The sequence below is a fragment of the Adiantum capillus-veneris genome, chromosome 3 (assembly GCF_014529385.1).
Source record: "Adiantum capillus-veneris isolate H3 chromosome 3, ASM1452938v2, whole genome shotgun sequence".
Lineage (NCBI taxonomy): Eukaryota > Viridiplantae > Streptophyta > Polypodiopsida > Polypodiales > Pteridaceae > Adiantum > Adiantum capillus-veneris.
The window spans coordinates 47,321,369-47,341,767 of NC_140933.1; the positions used below are offsets into that span (position 1 = coordinate 47,321,369).

At 42.3% G+C, this 20,399-nt stretch overlaps 1 protein-coding gene across 1 annotated transcript; it reads right to left on the reverse strand.

Moving 5' to 3' along the window:
• Positions 1–18,081: 18,081 nt before the first annotated feature.
• On the reverse strand, positions 18,082–19,879 carry LOC147460868 (large ribosomal subunit protein uL4-like). The gene is made up of 2 exons (XM_086508553.1): positions 18,717–19,879; positions 18,082–18,361 (listed from the first exon to the last, which is right to left on the reverse strand). Exons 1-2 carry the CDS (start codon positions 19,806–19,808, stop codon positions 18,239–18,241), a joined length of 1,215 nt encoding a protein of 404 aa, XP_086364679.1. The 5' UTR covers positions 19,809–19,879; the 3' UTR covers positions 18,082–18,238.
• Between the last annotated feature and the right edge of the window lie 520 nt (positions 19,880–20,399).

Consider the following 20,399-nt stretch of genomic DNA (forward strand, 5'->3'; position numbering starts at 1 on the left):
AGAGTGTGTGTCGGGTCGTTATAGAGGCGCTGTGTGTGTTTTCATCCCGCTCACAACGCGTAGGATGTCTCCATCATATTTTTGACCTTCTGGGCAAAGAGTGACATCATGGGAGCCAATACCATGGTGCAATGAGCCCATATATCAATTTCCAACCTATTTGGACATCACTTGCTACCTGTTATGGACTTTCCACCCAATTTGTGACCTAAAGCCTGAATCAGCCCAAAAATCCACTTTTTGATGCCCAAATCCAAATCCAAGAGCATGGCCATGTTCCACAGGCCAAGGACTACGAGCATGTCAAGTATCACCCAAATCTGATGAAAAAGACATCCTACGCGTAGGATGTCTAAATGAAAATTTTTGGCCAAAATTGCACTGTGAGCACATGCACAATTTCACAAGTTCCTTTTAAGCTTTATTTTCAATTTTCAAGTCAATTTTCAATTTTCAACTCAGTTTCTCAGCTAATATGGAAAAAACACTAACTTCGGACTACTGAGTGCAACAGGATCTATGGCAGGCGCAAAGTCACTGGCAAAGAAGAAAAGAATGACCATAAAAGATTACCTAGAAGAGGTAGAGCCCTTCGTCATACCAGAAGGAACTCTAAAGCCAACAAGCACATGGATCCAAGAAGACCTGCTGGAGTCCAATGATCTAAAGATTTACCAAGGCATGTTCAAAGACACCGACGGAAACGTGATAGATCTACCAATGTTACCGTGAGAGCTCAATGAGTTCATTAGAAGCAAGATGGCAGAGTATCTGGAGAAGATTGATCTCCACAATTACTTTGAAGCGGTGCCGGTAGGTATTGACATAAAAAGAGTCTGGGAATTTGTGACAACAATAAAAGAAGATGGAGTGGCCCGAGTTACAGATCTGTAGGGCAAGCCAGGCACTGAGATAATCACAGAAAGAGAGGTGGCAGCTGCACTAGAATTCTCCAACAAGGGGGATAGTGTAACCAAAAGAAGAGACGAAGTAAAGGTGTACACTGAAAAGAAAGCCAACTATACCTTTGAAGATATTACCAACCCCAAAGTGGCAATCATGAGTTAGTTATACAATCAATATTTCCATATGTGTACAAAGCGGCCACAAAAGTATAGGATGCCGCTTGCAACATTTGCCACAACATTCACCTGGGCAATGCAGAAAAGCAAGCTAAAGATCATCAATTATGCAGCTTATGTACATGATAATCTGGTAAATATGGGCAACAAGAACCCCACATACATTGTGCCGAGTGAGCTAATCACAAAGGTGATTTATGGAGCATTGCACGCCAAGGGGAGATGGCCTGATCCTCCATCACAGAACGACTGGCTGAGGCTCAAAGAAGATAAGGAAGACGAGCAACCATAAGCACCAAGGGTGGCAACCCGTTTGAAACACCGATTGGAAACCGTGCAAGAAGAGCAGCCAGAGTAGAAGAAAGGAAAGAAAGAATGTGCCCAAGTGCTAGCAAAAGAGACGAAATAACAGAAAGTGGCACGTCTAGAGCGGCTAATGGAAAGCTTCAGGGCAGAAAGAGCCCTCAAAGGAGACGATCTATTGAAGTCGTCTCTAAAAGCAATGTCGGGATCATCTCGAAGGGTGCACAGAGACAGATTTGATGATTACATTAAGAATTTTGAGATTCTTGATGCCACAGCAGAGAATATCCCACATGTACCATTTACAGAAGAGGAAGTGGAGCAAGTCCGACAGAAACTGCTAGAAGAGCAGGAGGGCCAAGAGAGAGAAAGGAAGACCAAGGCGGACAGAGATTTCAAGAAAAAGCCGACAACTCCACCAACCAGCCCTTAGTCGAGCCCACTGCCCTCACCACCTCCTCGTAGCCCTCCACAAGAAGACAAAGAGGAGCAAGACAAACCAAAAGACCGAGAAGAGTTCAAGCAAGAGCAAAGCCAGGAGCAAGAACCAAAGGAAGAGGCTAAGCCTAAAAGTGTGCAACCATAGCCAAATGAATTGTACAACACATTTCTAGACCTGGTAGCTGCCGGATACACAAAAGAAGAGGCTGCCACAGTCGCATTTGATTTGGCAAGCACGAGGCCCAAAGAGAAAATGGAAAGCATATGGTTAGTAGAGATAAAAGAGATGGCCACTGATACAGTGGACCTGCACCCACCCACCAATGATTGGGATGTGGTGATGACAAAGCTAACCGAGATAAGAGCACTGTCAATGGCCTCAGAAAGTGAAATGACCACTCTCAAAGCCACTGAAGTGCAGATAAAGCTGGAAGTTGACATTTTACAAAATCAAAGCCAAAGGCAGATAGAGAGAGAAGCAGAGCTGCAAGCCAGTCTGGCAAAGGCATTGCAAAGATGCCAGGAAATGGAAAGAGAAAATCAGGCAGCAGCTCAAAGACTGCAAGGAGTCAAAGAGGAGTATAGACAACTCAGCAAGTCATTGACAGATGCAGAGAGGGAAAGGGACAACCTAACCCTACAACTTGTTGAGGAGTCCAAGGAAGTTGAGGCCATGAGAAATGCCAAAGAAAAGGCAGAAAATAGACCAGGAGGCTAGCCAGGATGAGGTCCTTGAGCTCAAGGACCAGCTTAAAGTAAAAGATCAAACCATCCAGCGGCTACGGGCATCTCCTGCAAGAGTCAGAGCTACTAGCTCAACTCACACCACTACGGAAAGCCAGATCTATGAATAACAGATGAAAGAGCTTCAGAAAGAGTTGACTTTAGAAAAAAAGCAAAGGTTGATGATGGCGGAAGGGTCGGTGGTTATGCAAACACGCATGGAAGAAGAGCAGAAAGCAATGCGAGATGAGCTAGAAATTATCAAGAGAAAGCTCGAGGAGGCGGAGAAGGTAAACACTGAATTGAACGACCTCCTCGTGAACATGGGAGAAGAAGCTAAAGCAAAAAAACACACTCCTAAAGAAGATAGAAGAGCTGAGAGGACAGTAGGCAGAAGAGTAGGCAGGCACAGGGCCGGCAGCCATGGAAGGCATAGACCTAGAGAATAAGGCAGATCCTGTGGACACACCCATGCAAGAGGAAATCCTATTAGGACCCTCTCAAGAGCCACAAGATCTTACACAAGAAGAGGAAGAGAAGCTGCGCAAGGCCATAGAGGCAGAAATCAGAGAAACGGCCAAGGAAGCCTTGGAATGGGAGCAGAGGGTTTTTAAATCCATGACCATTCAGAAGATCGACGTCAGCAACCTCCGGCGTGAATGGCTATAACCCTCTCTCCCATATCCTTTGCTAAAATATGAAGCCGCCACCATCAACAAGCGGATTAGAGAAGAGCCGACAGTGCCACTCTACACAGCATATATCTCCCAGCTTGAAGGGGCCAAGTTAATAGTCGACTCCCAGCCCAGGTGGAGAAAGGCGTGGTTGACGAAGTATCCACATTACCTAATCCATTTGGTAGAGGCACCCAAAATCATCAAGTTAACCTAAGCTTCTGCCCTCTACCAAGGATAAGGATGTGGAAGGCCCACGAGATACTACAAAGAAGCCAACCCACTTGGCTGAACTATCCGAAGCTGCCAGGCTTGAAGGCAGGCGAGAGAATAAGTGTCCAATACATGGTGAAAACCCTAACAGGCGCCATCAAATTGTTCACTGGCTCGCCTGACCTTTCTTGCATAAGGAAGATCTGCAAAACCCTTTTGGCAGTCTTCAAGACATTCAAACCGGGCCAGGTGACAGACAGTATCTTCTTCTTTCAAGATACTTACAGATGCATATGATCTGTCTGGTCAGCCTTCCAAGGAGATGATACATGCATTGTATCAAAGGATAATGTTTCTGCCATCCTATCACCTCCAGGCCTTTGAAGAAGCGTTCTACACTGGCTTCTTCACCATCAACACTGATATATTCGGCCCAACACTTCTGGATTTACATGCAAGATACGAGTCCCTGCTCAAGATGAGCGAAACCATAAGATGAAGAAACAGCTCAACAACCATGTCGAGGACGACATGAGCAAGGAGAGGGGGAAGTGTTAGAAGCTGGACACACTCTTTGGAGATTGACTACTCAGCAGATTATCATTTTTTGTAATTATTCATTTATTGAGAAAACTCGACATTTCACCTTGTAAATAGTGGGGCTTACAAAAGTTTCCAAATTGTATCCCAGTTTTGATAGTTAGATTGAGTAGATGGTTGATTTGGAACTTTAGGGTTTGAGAATTGTAAGGTATTTATACCACTTTTGGACCTTAATAAAAAACCTTTTGTGATTTCTAAAAAGTTTGGAAGTCTATGAGTGAGCCGACTGTGTACGAGGGAGAGTGTGAGCTTCATCTTGATGCTACGTGTGCACCGGTAGTCGAAATTAGGTGCGAAGAAGTGCAGCGTGTTGCCCCTGACGAGAGCTACATGCCGATACCTACATTGCACGTGTACGGTCCGGTTTTGCGAGCTCCATCTACGAGCTTCATCTGGTGATTTGGTGAGCATACGTTGTCCGATTTTGCATTGCAGCATATCCACGCATTCACATTGAGTAGAGCTACACATTAGGCACTTTAGATTTTGGAAACGAAGACTTGCAAATTTTGGCATATTGTTTTCCATGCATTTTTGTGTATGCATATAGGAAGTCCCATCATTGACATATACATTAGACAGACACTCTTTTTTGCTCCCACCTGTATACCTTGAGTGAACTACAATAGACAAACCAACTTCCCATATTGCTATCCTTATATTGTTGCCCTTTTATTTCCATATCTATCGGTAAATAATCCCTTCAATACTTTATTAATATTTCCCATGCTCATAAGTACTCCAATAATGTGTGTATCCCAAAGGCACTTTTGTTCCACTGATTTTTTTTCCTTTGGTCATCCATGTATTAGATCCTAATTTAGATCCTCACCATTCTACTTCCCTGGTACATATTCTTAATAAATAAACAGAAGCCTCACCATTATGCTGCTACAATGGACAAATGCAACATTATCTCTCACATCAGAGAAAAATTTGGACCAATGAAAAGGCTACAATGAAATGAACCTCACCAACAAATTCAGAGACAACTGAAGACAATATAGCCCATCGACAACCAATCAAAAACCTTCCATAGCCTCCACGGACACTTCTCAACAATGCCCGAGGATGGGCACTAAATCCAAAAGGGGAGAATGTTAATTGAGCCGACGTCAGTTAACAAAAGTTGCTAAAGGCCCAAGCCTTATGAATGCACATCAAAGATGAATACGAATCAGCAGTGAAGGTTGGAGTTACACATTTTTTACGTTTTCTCAAAATGGCCATGTATTGTAATTTCCTTATTTATTTCAAGCCATTGTAATATTTCTAATGTGTTACGGGCTCAATGAGAGTTCCAAGATGTAAAGAATAGGTCAATTGGTGTACTTAGGTTGCAGACCTCAATAATTTGTGGATCCCTAAAGGCCTTGGGTGCTCGGACATTGCATATTTTTTTACCCTAGGTATATAAGGCAGTGTGTAGATGGAATTAGAGTTCTCAACCTCATTTGTTGACACCACTCTTTAGTGAGAGCTCATGAGGTGTGTGGTTATGAAGTCCTTGAGCTTCTCCTTGCTCATGTGACTTGATTAACACTAATTGATGCTTAATTCTCTTTCACTATGCCTCTCTAATATTCTCTATGATTGTCTATGATGCTTCTAATCTTGTGTGATTGCCCTCTATTCTTTGTGTGTGCATGTAGGTTTGATTGGAGTGTGGATACTCAAAAGACACACACACACACAATCAGACAAGCAGGTGCATATGGGTTTCGGTAGGGCAATGGTGGGCAAGAGAGCATAAAGAGCGGCCAATTGATGCGCAGAGAATCAAGGAGAGCATTGAGCAACAGAGCAGAGCCATTAGGAATCTTGAGACCATGTGTGTAAACACACACACACACACACACACAGAGAGAGAGTCCAGACAGGTCGACAACAAGAGTAATTTTTTTTAAAATTCCTCTTTGAGCACACACACAAAAGAGAGAAGAAGGATGTGAAGATTTGATATCGGCAACGAAAGCGAGAGAGAAAGAGAGAGAATGCTTGTGAATATTCCTGGTCGTGGAAAAGGAAAATTGTGCGGAGGCATACAAATGCACACGCTCTCGGATTCACTCAATAATGTTTTCTCTGACACTTTCGGGGTCAACTTCGACGGATCGGCTTCTTTGGCATTGATCGCGCGTAGAGAGAGAGAGAGAGCACTTGCTATCTTGACGCTTTGCATCGACATCCGACCTCGACATCGATGTTTTTTTGGAGCATTTTTTCCATGACATCGGTGCTCCCACGGGTGAGCGATTTCTCACAGACAAAAGCGCTCATGACATGCATGGGTGAGGTAACTATATCATAGAGGAGTGACACCCGACATCGGCATCAAACACAAAAATTGCGTTTTTTGGCATAGTTTCAGTTTTGATCGATATGACGGCTACTCGACTAGCATATTTTCATCCGATGGCAAAAATCAGTATCCTCTTCCTAGTCTACATCGACACGTAGGTTTACAAGGGGGCTTCTAAGCCCACATACACCCAGTTTCTCCAGTTTTTCAGACACGCACAGGCACAATACCTTCGCAGGTACTCTTTTGGCATTCATTTTGGCGGCAGCTTCTCTATGGATGGCTATGCGTTGACAGATGCGTACTTTCTTGAGCACACACAATGCTATTGAGCTCCTTTGAGAGTGGATATCCCTATAGGGATTTTTTTTACTGCATGCAGCGTTTTTTTGGTGCGTGTTTGTGCACGATTTCTCATGTACATTGAGTTGTTGTTACTACCCCTTGTACACCATATGGAGCCATTTTTGGCGTTCTTGATAGTTTTGTAGTCCGTTTCTGAGACTCGGATGGGAAGAGCCCTTTCTTAGACTATGGCTAGTCCTTTTGTGTTTGCTTAGACTTTGGAGGGTCATGTGTGAGGTTTTATGAGCTAGGGTATTCTTGAATTTTGAGATACCTTCGATGATACAGGTTGTTGGAGTTCCCCATGACAATAGGCTATATATCTGGTCAGATATTTTGCTTGACATCAAGTATGGCGGTAGTTTGGCAGTGAGAGTTGATAGCCTATGCCTATATTCACTCTTTTGAGCTGGTTTTTATGCACGTGGATTAAATTTTTCAGTCCCTGGACCATGGAGACTCTGTGAAAAATTTTCTATGACTTCGTTTATGCGTTTCATGCGTCTTTGAGCACTCTTTTGGCTTGAGATTTTGCTCTTGTTACAAGGGTGGTTTTGTCAAAATCTTATGTGGTTTTCTTGCAATAAATTTTGGCCTCATTTACATAGTGCTCAAGTCTTGCAAACATGGAGTCTTATGCTGACAAGGACACTTATAATATTGGAAAGTTCAATGGCATATGGAAGCAACAAATCCAATGTGTGCTAACCAAAAAAGGTCAATTACAACCCATCTTTGAGCGTGCAAAGGAAGATGGCTATACAGAAGCGTAGTGGAAAATGCTAGATGTAAAAGCAAGATCCACTATTCACTTGCATTTAGCCAAGTCCATCTACTTTACCATAGTCAATGAACCCACTACCAAATCCTTGTGGGAAAATCTATTTAACATGTATGAGATCAAGAGTGCAAGTAACAAAGTGTACTTGATGAAGAAGCTTTTCGAGCTTTGTATGAAAGAAGGTGAAACAATTTTTTATCACTTGAATGCTTTTGATGTACTTTTTTATCAATTGACATTCGAGGGACTGGAATTTGACAATGAAGTGCGGTCTATCTTCTTACTATGCTCTCTACCCTCCTCATGGGACATATTTTCACAGCGATTAGCAACTCTGCACCTGAGGGCAAGTTAGCCTACAATGTGGTAGTTTCTAGCTTATGAAGAGATACGCAGGAAGTCGATGGAGCCTGCAAAGCACGGTGATGCATATGTTGCTTAGTGGCGATGATGCATATCTTTGAATGCGAGGCATATGCACATGTGCCCAAAGATCTTCAAAAAAAACTTAAAGAGTCAAAGTCCATAAGTGCAATTTCCTAGTTATGGTGTGGATGGAGAGATGGGCTATTGCCTCTAGCACCCAAAATAATGCAACGTAATTCGTAGTTCACATGTGATCTTCAATGAATCGAAGATGCATAAGAAACCTATTAAAGAGGTTGAATATAGAAAGGTCACATTCAATGACATTGCCTAAGAATCTATGACAACTCAGAAGCCTAGTGATGTACGTTCCATTAGCAGCACTTTGATAGGCCAGAGAGTAGTAGTCATGCTTTGAGACAATCTACTAGATTCTCACATCCTCCTGAGCGGTTTCAGCCAGGGTTGGACTATGTGATGTTGACTGATTGTGGTGAGCCACCTTGTTACAAAGAAGCCATGCAAATGGATGACAAGGTCAAGTGGGAGCAGGCCATGCAATCTGAGTGTGAACATTGAGACATGAGACTTGGTTGAATTTCTAGAGGGCAAGCATGCCTTATCTTGCAAAAGGGTTTACAAGAAGAAGTTTACATCTGATGATCCCAAGCCAAAGTACAAGGCTAGATTGGTTGCTAAGGGATTCAAGTAGCAAAAGGGAGTTGATTTTTTTGAAATCTTATCGCCATTGGTCAAGATGACTACGTTGCGTACAGTGCTTGGCCTAGTAGCCATAGAGGACATGCGTATTGTGATTGTGCATAGAATACTCTGACATTACTTTGTACCTAAAAGAAGCGCATGTCACAACGAACTTCATCCATAATAGGAAAATCAAAACATATCAAACTTGATGAGGATGGGAGTTTTTTGGCCTGGTATGAAATTTGATACACAAATGTGTGTTAAGAATTCCAGATCCTGTGCAGGCAACACCCCAAAGGAAGGCGCTATGATGTACCATGTGAACATAGCACCACGTTGGAGTAAGTATATCGTGGACTGTTTGAACCAGGTTCCTTACCCTGAGAACATGTTTAAAATAAGAATAAAGGCAATCAAAATTGAAGCACAGTCATACGAATTGATTGGAAACCAGCTATACAAGCATTGCAAAGATAATCATCTCACACTCTGTGTATCAGAAAGTGAGTACATACCTATCTTGTAGGAAACACATTCCGGACAAGCGGGAGATCATTTTTCAGCGCGGATAAAACGGCTAAGGCTATAAAGTTTGTCGGAATTTGGTGGCTTGCACTCTTTATGGATGATATAGCATTTGTAAAGCGGTGTGATTTGTGTCAAAAGTACAAAGTTCCAATCAAAAAGGACGATATGCCAATGAGACACATGATAGGAGTACGCGCTTACAAAACTCATGCGAAATATATCATTGTAGCCACATACTATTTAACCAAGTGGGTTGAAGCTAAGGCTTCTCAAAAAAATTGATTTGAGCTCCAATGATTACTACATGGTATGCACTCATTGAACACAACACAGGTGAACCTCACCATCGAATGCCCTTAAGCAATCTGCTTAAGACCCGTCTCTTGCACAGCATCATTTTTTCCATGCATTGATCAAGTATGCATATGTAGGGCACGGCCTTACATAAGGCACCACTTTATGGTCAATGCACAGCATAACCTTGATGACATTATGTCGTCCAAGATGACTCAGACTAGGAGGGGGGAGGCATTCCGAATGCAAAATGTGTAACCAAAAAGAAGAATGGGCACTATTCTCTTGATTTTGGTGTTGTAATTCGCATTTGAATTGCTGATTTTTTCCATATTTGTTGGTTTTGTGCCCTAAAAGTGAAAAAAACTCAAGAGCAAGGGCCAAATGTTAAAAATGAGCCCTTAGGTGTGCAGATAATAAGGTTTTTTGCTAAAATTAATAATAAGAAGTGGAATAATCCACTCAAAATTTGCAAATAAGGACTTTTCATTGAAAGTCAACTTTTATTTATTTAGCTAGTTTTTAAAAACTTTAGGTTAATTTTGCTTTTTTTATTTTTGTTTTACAAGCAATTTATAAATGGAGACAAAAGAAAATTACCAAAAAAACCAGACACACGTACATAGACTCCATGGAGAGATATGAATTTTCAAAAGTCAATTTGGAGTAACAATGAGCAAGTTATGGCCAAAATCAAATATGGTGCAGAAAGTGTTTTTAAGCAGAAAAGGCTTGATCGGACAAAATGGATGGATTGGGGTCATACGGTGTCCGAATTCATAAATTTTTTGACACGATGGTCGTTGGGCACATGATGTAGGACTAATCATGAGGAGGTGGGGGAAAAACTGACTCGAGAGCCCGGGTTATGTATAGGCAAGACCCACTTAAACCTTCATTTTCATTTGTGAGTTTACATGTGTGTGTGTGTGTGTGTGTGTGTGTGTGTGTGTGTGTGTGTGTGTGTGTGTGTGTGTGTGTGTGTGTGTGTGTGTGTGTGAGAGAGAGAGAGAGAGAGAGAGAGAGAGAGAGCTACTTCGGAGCTGTTTTTCTCGTGATTCTAACATGCAGCACACTTTGATCTTTGACACTAGATATGAGAGGTATGTTCCCTACCTAGTACACTACCTTTTGACGCCATTGCATGTCAAATTCGGCAACGAGAAAGAACGGTTGACCTAGGCCGGCTCGAACCCAAAAATAACAACTACACCAGGCGAGACAACCAATCATCCCAAAAATCAAAGGGGGGGTCAATTTTAGGTTGACCAACTCACCCCTTACTCCCAAATTCAATTTTGGGTTACTGGAAAAACCGTACAAGAGAAAATCCCATTTTTTGCCATCTGCCAGAAATGAACCTGAATTTGACCAGCAACCTCAGGGTATCAAAGCAATGAACTTTGGTAAAGGAACTTTCACAGATGGGTTGATCAACAAACAGGGTTTTTCCAATGGAAAAACTCCAGTAACCCGAGAAACCGTCAAAATCAATTGCTAAGGATCTGTAGCTCAAGCTTTGATACCACTTGTTGAGGTCGCATCAGCAAAATTCTACTTCGTCTCTCACAGACATGGCGAAGGGGAGCGAGCAGATGAGATAGAGAGAGAGTGAGCATGAGAGGCAGAGAAAGTTCACGATGAAGAGGGATTCTATTAGATCTTTATATGCTTTTTAAATATGCTTTACAATGATAAGATGGTGTTCACACTTATCTTAGTCGCTCAAGTTGGGCTTATCCCCAACACAAATGGCCACCATCCCCATGATCCCTCAAGAAGTCTACAACTTGGCGAGGAAGCTTCCTATTGAGGAAGTATTGAGAAAAACAAGTTTTTCCAACTATTTCCAAATGTCCCCCATGCAGAGTTGACATTCAAAGAGCCCATGAGATCTACACCAGCATCACGGAGGAGGGAACAACAGACATTTCCACCCTCAATAATGACAAAGTACAAGTCAAAATCACTTCAGAGATAATTGCAAAGTCCCTAGGTCTATCGCACAGAGGAGCTATCATGAAAGGGAAGAAGGAGATGGGAGTGGAAGTGTTTGTGAAGAAGGGATCCATTGCAACCTTTGTCGACATGATATGCCGGGAAGCAGAGTTGGTCCACCCGCATGTTCATGTAGTTCTATCACATCGACAACAAAAGACCATTTCGATACACAACGCCCAATCGTACAGTAGCCACAACCTACACCTGGGCTTACTAGCAAAACACGCCAATGACCATAGACCGTGCCCAATACCTGCTCGAGTTCCTTACAAAGAAGAAGAAACATACAAAGGTCACCTATATGTCAGCTTTAAAGGTTCTGACCAGAATAGCATATCAGGCTATCGAAGCAACTCAAGATCTTCTAGAAGCTCCAACACATAAAAATTGTATTCAGCTTCAAGAGAAAGAGAGTGAGGAGGAGATGAAAAAATTAGGATCAACTCAGAACATTGCCCGAACACACTCTAAAAGGACTCAGTACGCGAATCAGACTCATCTGAAGGAGAGCAAGAAGACAAAAAAGACAAAAAACCCATGTTGATGCCAAAACTGGGGAAAGAGGAGAAATCTTAAAAGCAAGCCCAAGAAGAAAGGTTGGTAGAGGAATTCAAAAATAAAAGGGTAGATGAAGGCGATTTTGTAAAAAAATGGGTGCCGCGCAAGGTTCGCACCAAAAACCTATTGGCAACTCCTGTCACACTGCAGAGCAATTGGAAGAGATGTGGACCTCTATTTTATGTTTGCTTTCTTTTCAAGTAATCTTTGTACATATTTTGTTCATTGAAAATTACATCCCTACTTCTAAAGATTTTACCATCTTCTGGATTCCATAGGTGATAACCAAAGTCAGCTTCTCCATAGTCAATGAAGAAACACTTTTTGGACTTTGCATCTAGCTTTGACCTTAGGCTTTTATCTATGTGCATAAAAGTTTCGCACCCAAACACTTTGAGAAATACATAATTCACCAGTTTACATGTCCATGCCCCTTCTAGAACTCCCACATCCAATGTCGTTGAGAGTGACCGGTTGATTAAGTACACAGACCTACTTACTGCTTTCGCCCAAACCTCAAGCGGTAGGCATGCATGGAGCCGCATGCTTCGTTCTCGCTCCATGATTGTCATGTTCATCCTTTCTGAAATTCCATTTTGTTGAGGTATCCTTGGGGTTGTCCTTTGCCTCCGAATGCCATTGCTAGCATAAAAGCTTTCAAAAGCTTAGCTGCAATATTCACCTCTATTGTCGGATCTGAGGCATTTAACCTTGATACCTGCTTCATTCTCCACAAAGGCTTTCCACCTTTGAAATATGAGAAACATATCGGATTTATTCTTCATTACATAAACCCATGTTTTCCTAGTCGCATTGTCTATGAATGTTACATAGTACAACGAGCCACCAAGGGATGGTGTACTTGTAGGACCCCAAACATAAGAATGAACCGATTCAAGTTTTTATTTTTTTCTTTCATTTTCTGTCTTTTGAATTCTTACCTTCTTTTGTTTAGTGTAAACACAATCTTCACAAAACTCTAAATCCACTTCTTTCCAACCTGGTAGAAGCTTCTTTGATTGAAGGATTTGCATTACTTTGGCACTCGTATGTCCAAGCTGGTAAGTGCCATACCGCACTGACGACTTCTGTAGCTATTGCACAAGTTGAAGATTGTGTGTTGACAGTACACAAGTAAAGTGTATCAACCTTTTCTCCTTTGGCAACCACCAAAGATTTCTTTGAGATCTTCCAACGTTTGTTTTCGAATGCGATGTTGTGACCTTGATCGTCCAATTGTCCTGTTGAGATCAAATTTTTGCGAAGAGAAGGAACATGTCTAACATCTTTAAGCTTCCATTCAGTTCCACTAGCAGTTTTGACACAAATTGTACCTTTGCCGACAGTTTCACAAACTTCGTTATCTCCCAAGTATACATACCCAAAATACCTTTGGTGTAATCTTGGAAATGTTGCTTGTGTGGTGTCGCATGAAATGAAGCCCCAAAATCTACTATGCAGGAATTAGACACATTGTCTAATGAGAGAATTAGAGCGCCTTTCTCTACTTTACCTGCCACATTGGCCTCCGATGATGGTTTATTATCTTGATACTCCGACTCCTTCTTTTTGGACCAGCAATCCTTCTTGACATGGCCCTTCTTGCTGTAGTTTCAACATTCAAGAACTGACTTTGTGCGTGAATTACTCCACCTTGAGCGATCACGACCCTTTTGGCTTTTGAACCTCTCCTTCGATCTTCCCCTCGTTTTCGCTGATAGTGCAGCACTTGATGATTCACATGTGCTTCTCCTTCGCATTTCTTCGCTTAGGAGAACACCCACAACATCATCAAACTTAGGAGTCTTTGTGTCAGAGACAAAGTTACTTATATCCATCACAAGGTTCTCTCAACTATCCGGTAGAGACGATAGTATAAGGAGGGCTCGCACTTCTCGTCAAAATTGACCTTCACCGATCGAAGTTGACTTATGTTGGTATTAAAATCGTTTAGGTGTTCTGCAACAACTGAACCATTCTCTGTCCATTTTAGATTGAACAGACGCTTCATAAGAAATACCTTATTGGATGTCAATGGTTTCTCGTAGAAGCCGTCAAGTGACTTCATCAAGTCCTCCGTGGTCTCTATCTCCAAAAGATTGAAGGCCACCGTTGACACCAAGCTTAACCGAATTGTTCCTAATGCTTTTCGATCAAGGAAAATCCAAGCTTTATCTGCCATCGTTGCAGGCTTCTTTACAACACCGCCTAGTGGTAAATAAAGGTCCTTCTAGTAGAGATAGTTTTTAATTTGCATCTTCCAGTGTTGGTAGTTTTTGCCGTTGAACTTCTCGATCTTGAACTTCCCTTCCTCCACCATTACTCCCACTCAATTCAAGGAATCCTTTCCTTGAGATACTTTAGCTACGAGCACACTTTGCTTTGATACTAGTTGTTAGGAAATAGGACGTAGCTAAGTAGATATTAGAGTAGTTTACTTAATAGAGAGATAATTTTCACACGGGAGATTAGAGAGAGAAAGAGCACGATATACGTGGTTCACTGAATGTGAGCTACGTCCATGGAAAAGTAGTTACTCAATGGCTTTAGTACTTCAAACTACAAGTAGGTTACAAAGGGATTATACCCTTAATGGAGCTATCGCCTTGCCATCAACTTCACCATGCACCACGATCCGTTTTGTGTGTAGAAGAGGCCTTCTTCTATAAGCCAAAAAGGGTTGCCCTCTCCCATGAGAGGCAGTCGTGTGTAGCCACCCTTGTTAAGCAAGTCCAAGTTGGACTCTCCGATGCGCCCATGTGTGGCCGCCCCTTGAGAAAACAAGTCCGCCTTGAAATCCGTAGCCGGCCATTGAAATCGGCCATCAATCACCGACCACCGGCCATTGACCACTCGCCAATTAAGCGACCGTTTTCGGACCACTTTTGGACCGCCATCCGTCCATAATATTCCGACGAAAAGAAATATTTCGGTAAACGTGAATTTTTTATGAGTGTTTTTCTTACGTACAATGGATTTGCCTCATAATGGGGACCTTACAAATGTGCGTTTTAAAGACTGAAAATTACAACCAAAAAATTAGGCTCTGTACTTAACAAAAAATAAACTACGAAGTGCCAAATTTCAAAAAAAAGCATCCAAAATCCTATACATAAATATTCGTCAACCCATCTACACTTACAAATTCGTGAAGGGATGTTATTTTTTACCGTGGTACGAGAGACCTTTCATTGTGTGATATTCCTCATTCATGACAAGCTCAAAGTTGATGGCTTACTCGAGGGCTTACTTCGTCAAATTACCCTTGCACCCAAAAAAAAAAAAAAAAAAAGCTCTAAAAACATTTACGTATTTTGTCTTTTGTATGGCTAGAAGCATATAGAAGTTTAACATGGATTTAAGAGCCCGTCTACACAATTACAAAAGCGCAATGACATAGTTTTCAAAGGCTTAAAGAAGGCATACATAACGGTTCATACTACCGTTCCACACATCATTCCTAACTGACCAATTTCGTCACAAGTTTCTCATATCAAACTAGGTCCTAACTTCTCAAATGGTCGGGCAATAAGATTCTCCTTCATCCTAATTCATTGTAGATATAAACCCTTGTTTAAAACCTAGGAAGTCTATTGAAATGCAGGTGTAACAAAGGAACTCTCAACGTATAAAATCAATTATTTATTACCCCAAACAAATATTGTCTCTACAAGAAACAAAAAGTTGCACGAAACTGTCATGGCATATAGAGTAAGGGGGCCACTAATGGCATTGCCCCATTACATAAACAAAAGAACACTGTGAAGATATATCATTAAAGCACCATTTTTGGGACGAGAATGGGCCTCGAGGTGGTATGGCTATAAGTTGTGGCTATCCCGTGTGTTGGGGACCAGGATGATAACACCTTTCAAAGGAAATTATGAATCAAATGGGGGGGTCCTTGTATTAAAAACAAATTTAAGAATGGCATTCACCAAGTTGCTAATTTGTATGGCACTAAACTCAAGTATTGAATGAAAGACCATAGGTAAAAGAAATTTATGAGAGATTGTGATGATTACGGTAAAGATTATATGCTTATGTTGGAAGGGAGAATGTGAATGCAATTTTTGGGAGGAAATGCATCAATGGCCATGACATGTGGAACCATGTTATAGTTGTTGGAATTTTATCCATCCTATATGAATGTTTTGGCTTAAAAATCCATTTTCAGACTAACTATAAAATTAGAAGTTGAATGATTGAAATAAATGGTTGAAAGTGTTACACTTGTGTACTTATCGCAACCATTGTTTTGATGATTCATAGAAATTGCTCCAAACGGTGAAAGAATTTCACACAAGTGTTGTGACTGGACATGGAGTGGCTTGATTAGTACAAAGATCAACATTGCATATTTAAGGGGAAGAAGATATCACAGCAATGCTCTATGCAACCTTGCCCTTCGGACCTCTCCTAGATGTGTGAGGCTATGTTAAGGGACAAATGAGGGAAGAGGCTGGAGTCCAATTGGAGACGGTGCTAAGAGAGCCTAGACTCTAGTGTCTCATATTGTCCTAGGAGGTTCTCAGTATTGAGAGTGAGGAAATAGTGTTTTTTCTTTATTGACTTAATGGGAAATTCAAAGCCTCCAGTGCAGGTAGGGGTTTTGGGTTTGACAAGAGTTTGCTTCAAAAGGGAGTGGCTTGGGTAAGATGATAGGGTACATCTTGTGCGTTTGGCATGTGTTCAGCAACTGTGTATGGCATGTCTGAATATAATATACTTGGAAAGACAACCAATCTTCAGAGGTGGCTCATCAGAAGTTCAATCTTATTTGTACATGGGAGCCTGAGGTTCTCTTATAAGAGTGAAAACCTACCAGGAAAGATCTAGCAAAGGCTACGCCTTTGGTAACAACCATCAAAACTAGGGTGAGTCTTTACTCATAACAAGGTTGACAGGCCGAACAGAACTGGCTAGCCATTAATTGTCCACCACCCCTCGAGTGACCAGCTTCGCACTAACCATGCAAAACAGGAAACCACGAGAATATGCAAATCTCTCTTCCATAGTCAGCACTGACAAACCTTCCCTCGTCTACTTTGTAACAACTTCACCTCGTAAATCAAGGTGCTTCTAGCACAGAGCTGATTCACACCCTTCAATCTGAAATTTTCCAAATTAGTCATCCAGCCAAACATAAAATTAGTGAAAGGTCCACTAGCCCCATACACCACATCCTCAAGAGTTATACCACCTTGCTCCAATAACCAACATTGGGCCTTTCGCCTGGTCAGCAGAAGACATAGCAGTGTGCGTCTAGACATTCATCGTATAAAAACCTTTCAAAGGCAACTCTCACTTAACCTATCTGCTGGCCAAAACAAGATTCACAAATTCCATCAAAAAAAACATTGCAATTGTACCAACAAACTTAGGAGATCCATGGACACTTCTGGCAAATTTAGACAGTCATTACAAGGACAGAGAAATAGAGTCAATAGAAACTACATTATAAGACAGTACAATCACACATCATTAATTCCACGTAGGGGTACATTACTAGGCTTGCTTATTCAAAGTAATATGGTTATAGATTCCTTTAGGCAAAGGAAGAGAGATTCCAAAAGAAGAACCCTCCCTTAAGCTATAGTAGGCCTTCAAAAGAAGGCAGGAGGAGGTAAACCTTATCTTTGCAGGCATAACATATACTCATGGCACGAACACAGATACCCGACCTGCCACCCTGTGCCCAAAACAGATGCAAACTCCTCACCCTACTTCACCATCATCCAAGACGCAAATAAAAGTCCCTTCACATATACCACACAAATTGGTCAGCACACAAGGGTCGAAAGAGCTTTGAATCTACATGCTTCCCAATTTGCCTAACATGCTCCACAACTACTGAGCCCATACACATTCGTCATGGGTCACTAATGACCGCTTCAGTTCTTAAATATACTGTTACCACTGCATAGGCATGGACCAGGAACCCATAGCAAGAAGGATACTTTTGACATTAAGCCTTCGACCTTCACTGCCTTAGAGGTACTCAGTAGAGAGATTGAGACAGTTCCAGATCACAGAAAAACATACGACCCAAAGAGAGCCAGAGATATCCTTCTTAGGTCATTTCGACATAGAAAAGACAAGGCAACATCAAAGACACATAGCAGAGTAAAATTTTCTGCCAAAAGAGAGTAGACACTGGAGTTAAGATCAAAACAAACATATCTAAACAAGGCCTCATAAAAAGGCTCCAGAAGTAACTTGAATCTACTTATAAGAAAGTATTTCGCCAAAAAAGCAGTTCGAAACTCAAGACCCTCTTCAAAAATAAAACTTGCTGGCATTGTTTCTGCCAAGGAAATTACTGAGACACGCCGAGCCACTTTGAGAAGTTCTCAAATTCCGTATAGTCACTGTCTGAAATCATTGTCTTATACCACGCATCTCCAGCTTTCTTAATCGCCTCCTTGTCAGCACCCTCCACCTGCAATACAAAGTCACCAAAACGTCAACAAAACGAGTCACGCCATAGAAACACTGTCAGAACTTTCGCACTAAAACAATGTATTTCCATCAGAATACAGATGGAGAGACTCAGATATCAGGAAGCTAGCTCTAAATACAGTCCATAATAAGACTTAAGAGTCAACAAGCATTATCAGGCACTCCCTCATTACCAGAAGAAAATGATACCCAGGACAAAACATCTACTCATTACAGAATGATAAAACTCTAAATCCAAGCCTTCAGTTTCTGCACAGCATGCACATTTATGCGATTGCGCACACAGCAAGAGTTTCCTGCCAGCAGAAAGAAATGAGACTGAAAAACAGAAGTACCTGAGCAGCAGTGGGCTTCCTCTTTGCAGCCAACTTCTCTTGCCGAGCCTTTGCCCTCTGCACCTCAGCAAGTAACTCCATTCTTCGGGCAGTCTTGGCGTAAGGATTCAGCTTCACAAGAGATCCTAAGTTCTTCAATGGATTCTTCTTCAGCACCCGTCTCTTCACTTCCTTCTTTGTGGGACGGACAACACATTGAATCTCATCAGAGTTGATGATCCGAGACAAATCTGAGTTTGCCATCAGAGGTCGGGGTAACGCATAATTCTTCTTGACCTTGGACTTCTCATCAGCAGAACCAAACACCTGATCAAGCTTCTCAAACGCACACTTTGTCCAGATAATAAACCGGCCAAGGTGACCCCCGGGAGCAAGCTGCAATAGGTTGAGTCGATCCACAGAAGCAACTTCAACACCAGGAACATTCCTGAAAGCCTTCACAAGCTTGGCACCCTCGGTGCCATACACAATAAGAGGACCGCGGCGAGAAACATACCTACGGTTCCTCATTTTACCCTTACCAGCCCGAATGTTGCGACTGGCTATGGCCTTCTCCACATCCTCATAAGCTCCAATCTTCTTAAGCACCTTAACAGCAGAAGAAGTCTTTTCGAGGCTTTCGACGGAGTTGTCTAGAACAAGCGGCACTTCAGGGACCTGCTCAATTCGGTGACCGCGTGCAAGAACGAGAGAAGGTATGGCAGATGCAGCCAAGGCTGATACAACTGCATACCTCTTCTGATTGAGGTTGATCTTACGGTGCCACTTCCGCCAGATCTTGGTAGGAGCGAACATACGCCCACCTCGACACATGTTACCGAACGCTCCTTGGCCTGCTCTGTGAGTTCCACCACCAGGAACACGTGGAATACGGGAGACAGCTCGCCCAGTACCCCACGACTCTGCGGAGGTCTGATGACCGGCCTTCTTGCTCACAGCATAGGGCTGGCGCTTGTTTTTCGCCATGTTGGCATGCACGAAGTTGACGATGTCAGGGCGGATGGGGGCTTTGAGCACATCAGGAAGCGTGGTGCTTTCTGTCATGGCATCTCCATCTGCAGATTGGACGGTGACGAGAGGCCGGGCCGCCATTGCTGCTGCACAGAACCTGCAAGAGGAAGACGAGAAGCTAAAACCCTAATGAGCCCTCCGGCAGAAAGAGTGAGGAACGCGTTATGTATGCATTTCTTCATAAGCGTCAAAGCATTCACCTAATAGGGCTGACGTGGCATTTGATCGATCAATCCTTACCGTTCACTTTCTGTGCAATTGGGAAAACAAATTTTTAGATAGAATGCAGTGGTAAAGAGTTTGTAAGGGGCTATAGAGGCTCTCACTTGATTCCGAGCAACGTTCAGCTTGGTCCCAAGCACACAAGAAGTTGCAGAGATTTCTCAAGAAAGTCACTCTCTTGATGGGTAGTGCTCGTTACGCAACCACGTGGCAAAAATAAGCTCCCCTAAAAGCCATGTTAAATGGCAATGGCTCCGTAAGGCTCGCAATTGTATATGTCAGAAGGACCTTGGTATCTCAATTATGACTGGCTCCTCCTTACAAATTATGCAAGCACCATGGCTTTCAAGGGTCCCCTATTTCGTTACCCAACTTCGAGAGCCTTGGATCATGATCATTCAACCTCCCCACAACTCCAAAGCACTATGGAGGGCATCCTTAGACCCACCC